Source organism: Bison bison, unplaced genomic scaffold (genome assembly GCF_000754665.1).
Source record: "Bison bison bison isolate TAMUID 2011002044 unplaced genomic scaffold, Bison_UMD1.0 scf7180017864201, whole genome shotgun sequence".
NCBI classification, from domain to species: Eukaryota; Metazoa; Chordata; class Mammalia; order Artiodactyla; family Bovidae; genus Bison; species Bison bison.
In genome coordinates, this window is record NW_011494773.1 from 51,132 (window position 1) to 64,810 (window position 13,679).

The window sequence follows — 13,679 nt, forward strand, 5'->3', positions numbered from 1 at the left end:
CATCTAGTCAAAGCTATGGTTTTTCCAGTAGTCAGGTATGGATGTGAGAGTTGGACTATAAAGAAAACTGAGCGATGAAGAATTGATGCTTTTGAACTGCAGTGGAGGAGAAGAATCTTGAGAGTCCCTTGGACAGCAAGGAGATCCAACCTGTTCATCCTAAAGGAAATCAGTCCTGAATATTCATTGGAAGGACTGATGCTGAAGCTGAAACTACAATAATTTGGCCACCTGATGTGAAGAATTGACTCATTTGAAAAGACCCTGATGCTGGGAAAGACGAAAGGCGGGAGGAGAAGGGGACGACAGAGGATGAGATGGTTGGATGGTGTCACCGACTCAATGGAGATGAGTTTGAGTAAGCTCCGGGAGTTGGTGATGGACAGGGAGGACTGGCGTGCTGCAGTCCATGGGTCACAAAGAGTCGGATACAACTGAGCAACTGAACTGAAACTGAACTAAAATTTTGTCAGCTTTGAGAATGATTGTAAAGAGTTAACTTTTAATTTTGCTTATTTTTGCTAGTGTTTTTCTATTCTTGATGTTTGTTGTTTAGTCACTAAGTCATGTCCAATTCCTTGCTACCCCGTGGACTATAACACGGCAGGCTCCCCTGTCCTTCACTGCCTCCTTGAGTTTGCTCAGATTGGTGTTTTTGAGTCATTGAGTTGGTCATGCTATTCAACCATCTTACCCTTTGCCACCCCCTTCTCTTTTCTGTTCAGTCTTTCCCAACTTCAGGGTCTTTTTCTATCAATCGGCTCTTTCTATCAGATGGCCAAAGTATTGGAGCCTCAGTGTCAGCATCAGTCCTTCCAATGAATATTCAGGGTTGATTTCCCTTATGATTGACTGGTTTGAACTCCTTGTAGTCTGAGGGACTCTCAAAAGAGTCTTCTGCAGCACCACAATTCTAAAGCATCAATTCTTTGACACTCAATCTTCTTGATGGTCCAAATCTCACATCCATACATGACTACTGGAAAAACTATACCTTTGACTAGACAGACCTTTGTTTGTAAAGTAATGTCTCTACTTTTTAATATGCTGTCTAGGTTGGTAATAGCTTTTCATCCAAGGAGCAAGCATCTTTTAATATCATGGCTGCAGTCACCATCTACAGTGATTTTGGAGCCCCCCAAAATAAGGTCTCTCACTGTTTCCATTGTTTCCCCATCTATTTGCCATGAAGTGATGGACCAGATGCCATGGTCTTATTCTGCTGAATCAAGGTTATAAATAGCTGGGGCGGGGGGACTGTCCCTCCAAACGCTCTCAAAAATTATTCTTCCTTGTTGAAAATCACAAACTATGATCCGAATATCAAATTGACATTAAAATTAGACTATTTCTAATTAAAATACTTTAATAAAGAGAAGGTACATTTCATTGTGTTTGAGGATGGACTAGAAATAATAGATAAGAAAATGTTTGAATGACCATAATCCTATTACTCAAAGATGAGCATTCAATCTTTCCAAACCTTATTTTCCTATGCATTAACATATGTGATAACATAAATAGGGGGCGAGGAAAGGCAATTCAGACAAGGATCCCTACACATGTTCAGCGAAATGGGCAGTATGGAACAATCTCAAGCTTTTCTTCCGAGTATCCCCTAAGGATTTCTCAGAATTTCCCAAAATGTTGGGAAGTCCCTTAAGTTAATAAAAAACAAACAACCTCCAAGCGACGAAGGGATGCCAACCTGTGCTAGGCTGCCAGCTGGGCAGGAAGAGACAGGGCGATCGGAAGATTGAGGACACTCGCCCGAGGAGTGTCCTCACCCTAAAAGGATCAGGGTCTCAGTCCCACCAATGGCTCACCCCCATCCCAGGGAGGTTCTCAGATGCTCCCCACGGAAATGACGCGGGGAGCCGCAGCCGCTACGATTCAGCCCAGCGCGCCCGGAAGCCAACAGCTGTTCCCGGACAAGGAGAGGCAAGTGCAGCGGCCGGCTCCCGCCCGGACTCGGGGCGCCCCTCTCTCCGGGGAGGAGGGCGCCGGCGCAGACGTTTACCTGTTTCATCTTCCCATCGCTCGGGGCGAGCAGGCGGGGACAGCGCTCTGCACCTCCCTCCCTCCTCCTTCACCGACCGGTCTTCACAGAAGTCTTGAATTCTTTTATCTGCTCTTTTCCCCGCCGTCCCAAAAAGATTGACTCCGAACCCGGAGTTGTTCTGCTGCTCTCACCAGGAGTGTTCACTGCAAGGGCCCAGTGCTGGGGTTGAGGCTTGGGCAGCTTCAACCGCTGATTAGCAGTAAAGGGGTCCAAGACACATGGCTTCCAGCAGAACGAAAACAGCCAATCAGAACGAGGACAGATAGAAACAACCCAATCTGGGAGCCAGGCTGAGAGTGGGGGCGGGAACGAGGGCTCAGGTGGGCTCAGGTCTGCAGCTGTGCTGGGGCAGTTTCTTTGCTGCTGCTGTTGCTGTGCTGAGAGTACTCTAGCCAGGTAGGGTGTATGTAGCGGGGAGAAGTAGGTATCTGTGTGGCTTCTAGTGGAGAGGATCCGCACAGCCTGGGAAAAATGGAGATGGGATAGAAAAGATACCCAGGAGGCAACTTTGTAGGGAGAAAAGAGATTTCAGAGACCAAGAGAAGAGGGAGCTGGGAAAACGAAGAAAGCTTGGTAGGTACAGAACGAGTGAATCGATGAAAGAATGAGTGGCCACTCTGAGCCTGGCACAATGCGAGGAAGCTTTGCTTTCTAAAGTAATTCTTATAATAACCCTTGGAATAGGTAATTTTAATCTCCTTTTTGCAGGTAAGGAAACCTAAGCTGTAAAGTGTGAATTACTTGCCCATGGTCACACAGCTACTGAATAGTGAGATCAGGAAAGGAACCACTCAGTCCCGACTCTACTAAACACCACACCTTTTCTGGCCTAAGTCAGGGCAAAATTGGGGAATACAGGTTGGATTCTCTCAGAGGCCCTCAAAAGCGTTGAGGAAGCCATGCTGAGGGACTGGCAGGGCAGTTTGGAAGAGTGCTCAGGCTCTACCTTACCAGCTATCTTCTGGAGTTTCTGATCTTCTGGAGTTTCTGAGAGCTTCTGTGAAACGGGCATAAGTCCTGTCAAAGAGGGAGGCCATCCATGCAGCTTTTCTGACCCTGAGAGTTTAAGTGTCCTACTGAGGGAGGGAGGGAAAACAAGGAGGAGGGGAGGGGAGGGGAGTGTGTGTATCTTGGCCCATGCTGGCACTGCTTGTGATTCCGTTAGAGCTTCATTCTCTCTGGACTTTGACAGAGTCCGCTTTTGTGACCCATTTGCACTGAGCCTTTCATCCACTGACGCTTCTACCTCTGGAACTTTCTTTGGTTTATGGTGTGTCACACTGTCTTGAGCCATTACTGATGTTAGTATTTGTTTCAGCTGAGTAATGTGGGACTATAACACAAGGCCTGCTGTCAAAGTGACAAAGGAAGCCTGATAATTTATCACCACTTTAGGCCGAAGAAATTAACCAGACAGTAGATAAACCGTGGGTCACATACCAAAGATGGGAAGCATCAATTCCATGATTAGATTTCTATTACATGTTTTTTATTTAAACCAAGAGAATTTGAATCGGTGCTCAGCAAGGGTTGATCTAACATTTTGTTCTGTTTTTTAAATAAAAAGTATATACCCCAATGGTATTTTCTATACACTTGAAGATAGGTGGCTATGGTTTGCTTGACTCTCTCAAAAATGGAAACTTCATCAAAATATGCTCAGTGAGACCATCTTAGAGACCCATGGACCATGCTCTGTATCTCAGCTCTTTCATCTATTGACTGCGTAACCTCAAGCAAGTCACTTAACATCTCTGTGCCAGCCCTCATCTGTAAAGTGGGAATATTAATGGTGTCTCCCGACCTTGTTTAAGGTTCAGTGAGACAATAGATAGGTTTTTGGCACAGCAGGTGGTGTATACAAACAATCAATAACTGTAATTTCTTCCGCAACCCAACACCAACATAGCCGTTTCCTTCTCCGTCTAATTTTCTCACTGTTTCTCAAGTCACCACAATTTATTTATTTTTAACTTTTATATTGTTTTCCTAATTTATGGAACATGGAATCCCTGTGAACCAAAGTAGAGAAAACTTAAAGCATGTAAATATTTCCCTCAAACCATAGATGCCACTCAGACGTGCAAGACTTCTCTGTGCTTGGAAGGATCGATCACCAGTGGCCAGGAAGGTATCTGTTAGTAGATTTATAATTACCTTTGAGGTACTTGCAGTACAAAAGAATGACATGAAGCATCAGGTTAGAAGTAAAGATCCCAGGGCTCTGATTTCAGCCAAGAGAAGAGCGTTCTGATTTAGGCTAATATTTTGGAGAAATTCCTTAGCCGAAAATAAGCATGGTGCTACTTATTGCACAGTATGCTGTTGACTCACCACTGTTAGTATGATGAAATATTGAGACCAACTTCCATAAATCTTTCATTAGAGTCCATTTTATTTCTTTGTAGTGATGTTTGAACACCTCCCTCTCCTCTGTTCCTTTCTCCCCACTTTTTCCACAGGGTCTGTCATTTCCAGCCACTGCATTATTTAGCCTTTTATTATTATTGTCAGCACACTTTGAGTTAAGGTAGGTATTCAAAGGCAAAGTGCCAACCCTATGAAGGGTGCCTGGGGATAGACGAGCCTCTGGTGCTTGGGAGAGGAGTTTATGAAATGACTGACGAAGTAAGATTAGTACAGCTCTCATGAATGGGACACAGGTTAACTGCAGAGCTTATGGTTGAAGCACATTAACCATCTGTTGTCTCCTGCCCTTTGCTTTTGTTTCCAGGGCAAAAAGCCCTCTCAGGTTGGAGGGGAGCCATGAGCAGATTCCTCAACGTGTTACGCAGCTGGCTGATGATAACATCCATCATAGCCACGGGTCACTCGCTGCAGAGCTTCCAAGACCACACCTTTCTCTATGAAAATATCTACACTGGCAAACCAGACCTGGGTGAGAAAGCAAAGACCTGCATCCTTTGTGGGAGTGGCCTAAATGGTGGTCCCCAGACCTGGCTGTACATCAAAATAACTGCAAAAAACTAAAACCAAACAAAACATAAGTGGCCAATTCCCTCTCCAGACCTAATTACTGAATCTTTCACCCCCTGTATGTGTCACAGGAAGTTCTTTTTGAAACTTCCCAGGTGATTCTGATTCTACCTAAGCTAGTGATCCTAAGCCACTAGAGCAACAGACGTGGTGGATAACAATTGTCCATTTTGCCCACAAGCTTCTCTGAATACCTTTCCCTTCATTTTACACTGCTCTTGGCAGCTGGTCTGTACAAATACCATTACAAGAACAAGTGAGGAAACAGACTTCTGATGACTGATACCTGATGAGGAAACCATGAAGGTTTTCCTGTTGCTTCTTTCAGAAATCAGGTCATGGGCCATATGGTTTATACCCTACATTGCATATGGAGAATTACTAATCCAAGGTCTTTTCAAACCATGACACAGACCCTGAAAAGATATCCAAAATCCCTCCAGGTTGGTTTCCCACATGAACTTCTGTAGGCCCACGATGGCTTTCCCCAGCGTCCTGAGCCTCTCTGCTGGAGAGTGGCTGCACATTTCAGCTTGCGCTTCCCTGCTTTGATACGTGGGGTGGCTTGAGCGGCAGCACCGTTTCATAGTAGCGACAATTCTATGTCACATTTATAGGTAATCCAGATTCAGGTTCTGACTTAGCTCACATTTTTGCAGCATCTGAGTATAAAATGAAAGTAAGAATGCTAAGGCTCACTTTGAACAAAGCTTAGAGAACCTGGAAAAGTGGGTGGAACAATTCCACTTTTCACCCTCCAGTGCTGTCCTCCGATGGTCCAGGAACTCTGTATAGATTCACAGTGTTTTTGAGGTCATCTCACCTAGCCCTTTGAATTTAAAATGGAGACAGAAAGGCTCAGAGGTTATCTGATTTGTCGAAGGGCAATAGTTGAGCAGAACTGTGTGTGTGCGCCTGTGCAGGCCTGCATGCACACACAGCTCGGAAGTAGGTCCCTCATGACCTCCTGGTACTTTGCTGGTGATAGCAGGACCCTGGAGCATCCAGTAGAAGAATTGTACCTGATGCCTACTCTGGTTAGCGTTACTGAGATATTCCATTTTTAGTTCTCACTCATAAAGAGATATATAGAAATAGAAAAGAGGAATTTCCTGTTGTTTCATCAGAAGCACTATCAAAATGCTTTATAAAGAATTAAAAAAGAAAAAAAAAGAATATAGCTCTCCAGAACTAACCTCTATATTTTAGTTTGAGATATGGGATTTTTTTTCTCAAAATGACTCCCATCTAGAGATCTTTGGGGCTGTGAATTTAGTGTTGCTGTCTGGTTTTCCAAAGGCTGGAAAATCCTTAAAGGAAAATCCTGAAAGACAATTCGGTTGTGAGTCTTGTCCCTTAAAATTTCTCTAGCTCAGGAGACCAGCAAAGGAAGTATCCTTGCTTTTCACTGTAGATCAATACTGGTACATTAAAATCAACAAAGCAAGGCTTTCGAAAATAGCAGGGGTGTCCTGGGCCCACCTCCGTAGTATATGATTTAACTGATCTGGTATCCAGGTCTTGGTAATTTTATAAAATTTCATCAGTTGAGTCTAATAAATGCCCAGGGTCAAGAAGCACTGTTATGATGGACTACGATTTAAAAACTCTGGACAAGGTATTTAGCACAGCAGTGCCAGAATGAAGCTAGCAAAAGGAGAGTGGTCCCAGCTAACACCGGAGCTTTGTTCCCTTCCTGCACGCACAGGAAACCAGCCTTGTTAGGGCTTCATTCCCATGATATAGATCTGAATTCAGGAGATCCAGGGACCTGGGTCTCTTAAAGACCAGGTGTGGGTGTCTAGACAGGGCTCAGTATTTCTTCGTTCTCTCCTGTATCAGCCTCACTGAAAGTCCGCTGACCTCCTAGGCATCTCTTATTGACAGACCGCTTGCCACCGTGTTCCCCACACTTATCCTGATTCAGACTCACTGGGCTTCACCAACACCAGAGCGGATTCCAGGCAGACCGGTAAACCACTCACCTAGGAATAACTGCCAAAGTGGGCTGTTTGTTAGGTTTCTACTCTTGGAATTCACCTATCCAACTGCAGGCGTTTGAAAAGGAGGTGAACCAGTTTTCCTTCTGGAATTCTTTCCATCCATCCTAGTTCCCAGGTACAGCATCAGAGCCTGTACTTTGCCCAGCCAAGGGGATCTCAGGCTCAGCTTTCTGACTCCTCCAGTGAAGCTGGAGGAGTTTGGAGGGAACCCTGACACACCCTTCTCAACACTCCTGCTTGTTTCTGCTGCACAGTGAATGGCCTCCAAGCTCGGACCTATGGAATCTGGACGCTGCTCTCACCAGTGGTTCGCTGCCTCTGCGCCGTCAACATTCACAACAAAATGTATGTAAGGGAGGGAACAGCACCAGTCTCCCTGTGTTGGCAATGGGTGCTAAGCAGAGCCATTGTGGTCCTCCCTCGGAGACCTGTTTATCATTAAAATCAACAAGGCAAGGATTAGAAAATACCAGGGGTGTCCTGGGCCCACCTCCAGAGTATATGATTTAACTGTTCTGATATCCAGGTCTTGGTAATTTGATAAAATTTCTTTAGTTGATTCTAATAAATGCCCAGAGTCAAGAAGCACTATTATGATGGACTATGATTCCATCATATGGCCTATGATTTGATATAGTAACCTAGGATGTGAATATAAAAGATTACCAGGTACCATTCCTTCCAGGGCTAGAAAACATCACAAGCCAGAAGGTTTTTAAGCTTAAAAATCTTTGAAATGGACACAGCAAACTGGTTGTTGTGATCCAGTGGCCTGCATCACATCCCTCTACTTCTTTACTAATGGGTCAGCCTTTCTTCTACTAAAGAGGTAGTGTGCTTGCTCCTTTTAGAGAGGCCATGACACCTATACTCACATTCCTCCCTGAGAGGCAGGGATGAAAAAAAATCACGATCTATGACATCATGATCCCACCAGTGAATGGTTGTGTGTTTACACAGTCATGAAGGGAGGGTCACAGAGAACCCAGCACACCTCTGTATTCTGCCTCTTCAGAGGGCTCACACAGACTGCATGCATGTGTGCGTGCACACTCAAGTCCAACTCTTTGCGACCCCAAGGACTGTAGCCCACCAGGCTTCTCTGTCCATGGTATTTTCCAGGCAAGAACACTGGAGCAGGTTGCCATTTCCTACTCCAGGGGATCTTCCTGACCCAGGGATGGATCAAACCTGCATCTCTTGAGTTCCTGCATTGGCAGGCAGATTCTTTACCTCTTTGCCACCTGGGAATCCCTCATACAGACTGCTGCTGCTAAGTCACTTCAGTCTTGTCTGACTCTGTGCGACCCCATAGACGGCAGCCCACCAGGCTTCCCCGTCCCTGGGATTCTTCAGGCAAGAACACTGGAGTAGGTTGCCATTTCCTTGTTCAATGCATGAAAGTGAAAAGTGAAAGTGAAGTCGTTCAGTCGTATCCGACTCTTAGCGACCCCATGGACTGCAGCCTACCAGGCTCCTCTGTCCACAGGATTTTCCAGGCAAAAGTACTGGAGTGGGGGTGCCATTGCCTTCTAGTGTGGAACAATAGTCAGCAATCACAGCCTCTGGGCTAGATAGTGTTGTAATCTGAACTGGCCACTGGAGGGGGCTCGAGCTTTCTTTCCAACAGCAATCATCACCCCAATCAAGATGGAAACTTTGCTCAGGTCCCCAAGTGAGGCCACCAAAAGAGTGTCATACTAAAATTTTTTTGTGTTAGCCAGACTCTCAGCACTGGGGCAAGAGAGGAGATGGTGATGTTTATTGAGCCTCTTATTATACCACATGCTTCCACATGACATTGATTAAGTCTTCCTCGTAGCCCTGGGAATCAGTGATTTTTGTTGCTGATTCTGCAGATCTGCATATTAGAGACTCAGTTCATTTAAACTGAGGAAGACTAGGACAAGTGGGATTTGAGGGCTGTTAGCACTGTGATCTCTTCAACTTTATTTTTTCCTATTTTTGAACCGGAAACTATGGTTTACTTGTTCTAGATTGACATATATTTTTGGAAGTAGCATGGTTTAGTGGAAACACTCTGAGGCCTAAGAATGAAAACTGGAAAATAGGCTCTGGTCTCATTTCTATTGGTAACTAGCTTTGAAGCAGCAGGTTTATTATAGACCTTCTCTGCATCTCAGTCCCTTCATGTATAAAATGAGACTCGTGTGTCTTCTCAGGGTGACTGGGAGGGAGTAAGGACTGCATAATCATTTTAACGACCTTTACCATGATGAAGAATTACTGACAAGTAGAAGAGGTGTATCTTTTGTCTGTTGTGCTTTGGGGATGAGCCGAGACAGCTGAGACTTATCTTTACCTCTCTTACCCATTCATTACCCCTTCACCCAACACAGGACAGCCGGAAATGCTGACTTCTAGTTCCAACTTTCTTTTTAAAGCCTGGGAGTTTGGTCCATGTGCTTCTGATATGCTCTCTGACTCTATCCCCTCCCTAACCAGAAACTTGAAATCAACTCCCAGCTGTTCACTTTCTGAGACAGTCTGCATTCTGCCCATTTAATGTGTATTTTTCTAAAAAAAAAAAAAAACTACTTTCAATTAAAAAAAATAACTCTTACATACATGTTTTCTAAGTGTGTAAAAATATGCACAGGAATGATAAAAATCAACTTTAAGATATTAGTTCCTTCTGGGAAGAAGGGAGGCAGGAGAATGGGATCAGGGTGGAAAAAGGATCCAGAGGAAGCTTTAACTGAATTCTGGAATGTTTTCTTAGGAAAAATGTATCTGAAGCAAGAATGTCAAGATACTGAGTTTTGATAAGTAGGGTATTGGTTGCATAGGGATAAATTCTATTATGTATGATATTTTGTATGTTTGAAGTACTTCATAATTTTTAAATTTATGATTAAATAAATTTTATTAATTAAATAAATTAATTATTAAATAGTTTTAAAAAAAGATACCAGCAATCTAAGTGCTCCATCATCCTATAACTTCTGTCTTCTCCACCTCCTTGTCAAAACTGAGGAACAAGTTCTCTTCCTGTGAGGTTATCACTGTGTTCTCCATCTGACCATTTTGCTAGGTTAAAATGCAAAATATCTTAAGATTCAGCCCATGTTGCAAAAGCACCTAAAAGCCCCAGAAATGCCCTTACCACCCATTCCTCATTCATGCCCTTCATTTGGTGGCATCGATGAGATGAGCACTGACCAGCCCCTGGCCAGCTATGTACAAAGCGGGCTTGGACTAGAGTCAAGACAATTTGAGTAAATAGAATACATAAGTGTGATTGATCCAAAATTGTCTACACTACATAGGACTGCCATACTGGAGACTCTACTTTGCTATCACTGGCTTCACCACCTTGCTAAGACTTGCAAAGCCACTCTGGATGGCTGGTTCATTCTCCTCTCGATTTAGCAGTTGAAGGCTTCAGTTTTGCCCTACTGCTACTGCTACTGCTACTGCTAAGTCGCTTCAGTCGTGTCTGACTCTGCGACCCCATAGACGGGAGCCTACCAGGCTCCCCCGTCCCCGGGATTCTCCAGGCAAGAACACTGGAGTGCGTTGCCATTTCCTTCTCCAATGCGTGAAAGTGAATTTGCTCAGTCATGTCCGACTCTTTGCAACCCCATAGACTGCAGCTCACCAGGTTCCTCCATCCATGGGATTCTCCAGGCAAGAGTACTAGAGTGGGGTGCCATTTCCTTCTCCAAGTTTTGCCCTAATCGTGAATAAAATTTATGTGATCAAGTAGCCAGGTCTTTCACAGGGCCAAGTCTCCTTTTTCTTTAGCCATTGTCATTTCCTGGGTTTTGATTTGTGTGTTTCAAGTCTGACTACTTCCTCTGCACTGAATAAGCTGTACCTTCAGTCCCATTTCTGTCTGTTCCCCTGTAGGCTCTACTACATCACGCTCTGGACCTTCTTCATCGCCACGGGGCACATACTGTTTGAGTTGTTTGTATTTGGGACCGCAACTCCCACAATTGGCGTCATGGCACCCCTCATGGTGCCAAGTAAGCATTGAATGACCCTGGAACTCCCACAGGAGCCGTCCCAGCCCTAAGGACAAGCCTTATACAAGTAATCTAAGAAAGCACGAAGCTTATGTCAGCCACTAACCTTGTCTGTCTGTATTTAAGGTATCTCAATCCTGGGCATGCTAGTGGGGCTCCAGCACCTAGAAGCAGAACCAGGATCCAGACAGAAGAAGAGAAACTGAGGCCAACATCCCCATGTCCAAGATGTCATCTCCCGCCTTTGCTCGCCTCTTCCTTCTCTATGCTCTTCAGTTTCATTTCTGCTCCATCATCCACTTATAGCCTTTCACATTTGGGTTTTTTTTTTCCTTTAATTAAAAAACTTTTAAGATATTACATGCATACAGAAAGTTAGTGCCATTTAAATGTATGTAAAGAATCATTTTAGAATGAGTGCTCTGTACCTCCATCCAAATCAAGAAACTGCAAGGATATCCAAAGTCCACTGTGTGCCCTTCTCCCACACAGAGCCCCTTCCAGGACCACTTTTCCAGCCTTCTGCTTTTTGCTTTTATTTTTAACTGTCCTCTTGACTTGTGTGGTGGGAATACACAAACGGTGAAACATGAAGCTGCTGCCTTGCCCAGAGCATTACCACCAAGGGCTGCCTTGAGGGGTTGTCCACCCAGGTTGGGCTTCTCTCTGCAGCAGGACTCAAGACTCTGAACCATCTGTGGTACAAGCAGTTCTTCTAAGAAAGGCTCCCCGGCCAGTGAGCATGGCCCCTGTCCTTGCACCTACAGGTGGATCAGGGTTGGAAAGGTCTAGGTTATTTTTAGACTCTCCAGTCAGCTACATTTGTGTAACGAGATTTGTGATAAATAGAGAAGGCTTCTGCTCTGATCTGTCCTGGTACTGTGGCCTCCCCTAAGCCCAGAGTGCCCCTGCCCTCCTCTGAGGCTCAGCAGAGGAAGATCCAAGCTTTCTGCAGATCAAATACACCATAATGAGTAGGACAGCACAAGACCCAGGTAAACCTGGCTGCCTTTAGTCTCTTGTTCATTTCTCATGAAGTCAAATCCTCCTCTATCCCCACCTTCCAAATTCTGAGCACACAACTGAACAGCCAGAACCCTCTCTAGTTTCCTTCGCAAAGAAGAAACAGGTTCTTGAGAAAGCATAATCAGACAACATACAGGAAACAGCTGTATGAGCATGAAAAGAACAGTGGAGCCCAAGGACAAGGCACTGGAGCAGACGGCTGCCATCCAAATACAGCCCTGAGCACCTCCACAGTGGCTGGACCCTCACACACAGTGTATAGATGTGAGAACCCATTCGCCACTTCAGCGAGTGTTTATTGAACACTTACTCCATGCCAGAGACTTGGGAAGGGAAAATGAATGACCCAGGCAATGTCCCTGGGATCAAGAAACAGACTGTCAACAAGCCCACACCTGAAAGAAAACCCCAGACAGTGCTAAGACTCTAGAAAACCAGGTACCGTGATTCGGACGAGGAGGGAGGTACAGAACTCAGATCACTGGGAAAAGCCTATCTGAGGAGGTAGGATCTGAGTTGAATCACAGAGGTCGTATGTCTTCATATGTGAGGCAGTGTCTAGGGCAGACCTAGCAGCACTTAGTCTGTTCAAGGACTAAGGTCACTAAACTACAGAATGGTGACGTTCCTAAGTGAAAGGGAGGAGTTGGAAAGGGAGCAGGGGGCTTGTGAAGGGCATTCCCAACCAGTTAAGGCTCTTTAGGTGAAAGGAACAAAATCTTCCTTAAACTAGCTGAAGCCATAAAGATAACATTGGCTGACAAAACTGGAAAGAGGATAATAGGCTTCAGGAATGGTTTGATCAGGACTCAGTTGCATTTCTCTGGAGTTCTTTTGACTCTGCCCTCCTGTGTTGGCTTCATCCCCAGGCTGGCTTCGTTCATGGTACCAAAAGCGGTTGTAGCAATTCCAGGCCTCGTGTCCCCACCTAGAAAAAGAGCTCCGTGGTACAAACTATCTTTCCCTTACCAGCTATTGTAGGAGGCAGTAAGAAAAGCAGTGATCTTACAGAGAGTTAATGTTCGGATGGAGGCCTGCAGGGAGCCCAGCTTAGAAAGGAATGAATGAAAGCACAAGACGATATGGGTCTTCTAGGCGTGCCTCAAGGAAATGTGATTCCAAGTAAATAAAGGCAAGATCCCAGAGGATCTACAGAAATGATAGAGTATTTGGCAGCTACTCTGGCTATTAGGGTTCTCAAACAGCCCAGGCTTGGCTCCCTTCCCAGGTGATTTCAAGTGGAATCCTAACGTTGTTTGTCTGCCTAAGGATTGCTGACAGGGAGCCAGAGTGCCCCAGACGCAGTCAGCTCGCTAGAGAAGAAATGTCCAGGAAAGTGATGACTGCAGCCCATTCCTGTAACGCACATAAGGTGAATGCATTACGAAGGGAAGAGGGACAGAAGGGGAACAATCCAGAACTGCAGAAAACAAAACTGGATTCCGGCCCAGACAGTCTGCTGCATGACTGCTGTGCTTGTAGCACAGACATGCCAGCCACCCTGGGATATACAGGCAGAAACCACAGTGGGCTCTTGGCAGCAGGCACACTCGGGTGACGCTGTCACACTTGGCAGCAGGCACACTGTCCTCGTGTGGA

General features: G+C 45.2%; 1 protein-coding gene across 1 annotated transcript; it reads left to right on the plus strand.

Annotated features, from left to right (window-relative positions):
* The first annotated feature begins 4,762 nt into the window (after positions 1-4,762).
* Positions 4,763-11,260, plus strand: LOC104991766 (probable ergosterol biosynthetic protein 28). The gene is made up of 4 exons (XM_010844352.1): positions 4,763-4,961; positions 7,317-7,407; positions 10,936-11,054; positions 11,181-11,260. The coding sequence occupies exons 1-4, from the start codon at positions 4,829-4,831 to the stop codon at positions 11,258-11,260; spliced, it is 423 nt and encodes a 140-aa protein (XP_010842654.1). The 5' UTR covers positions 4,763-4,828.
* The last annotated feature ends 2,419 nt before the right edge of the window (positions 11,261-13,679 follow it).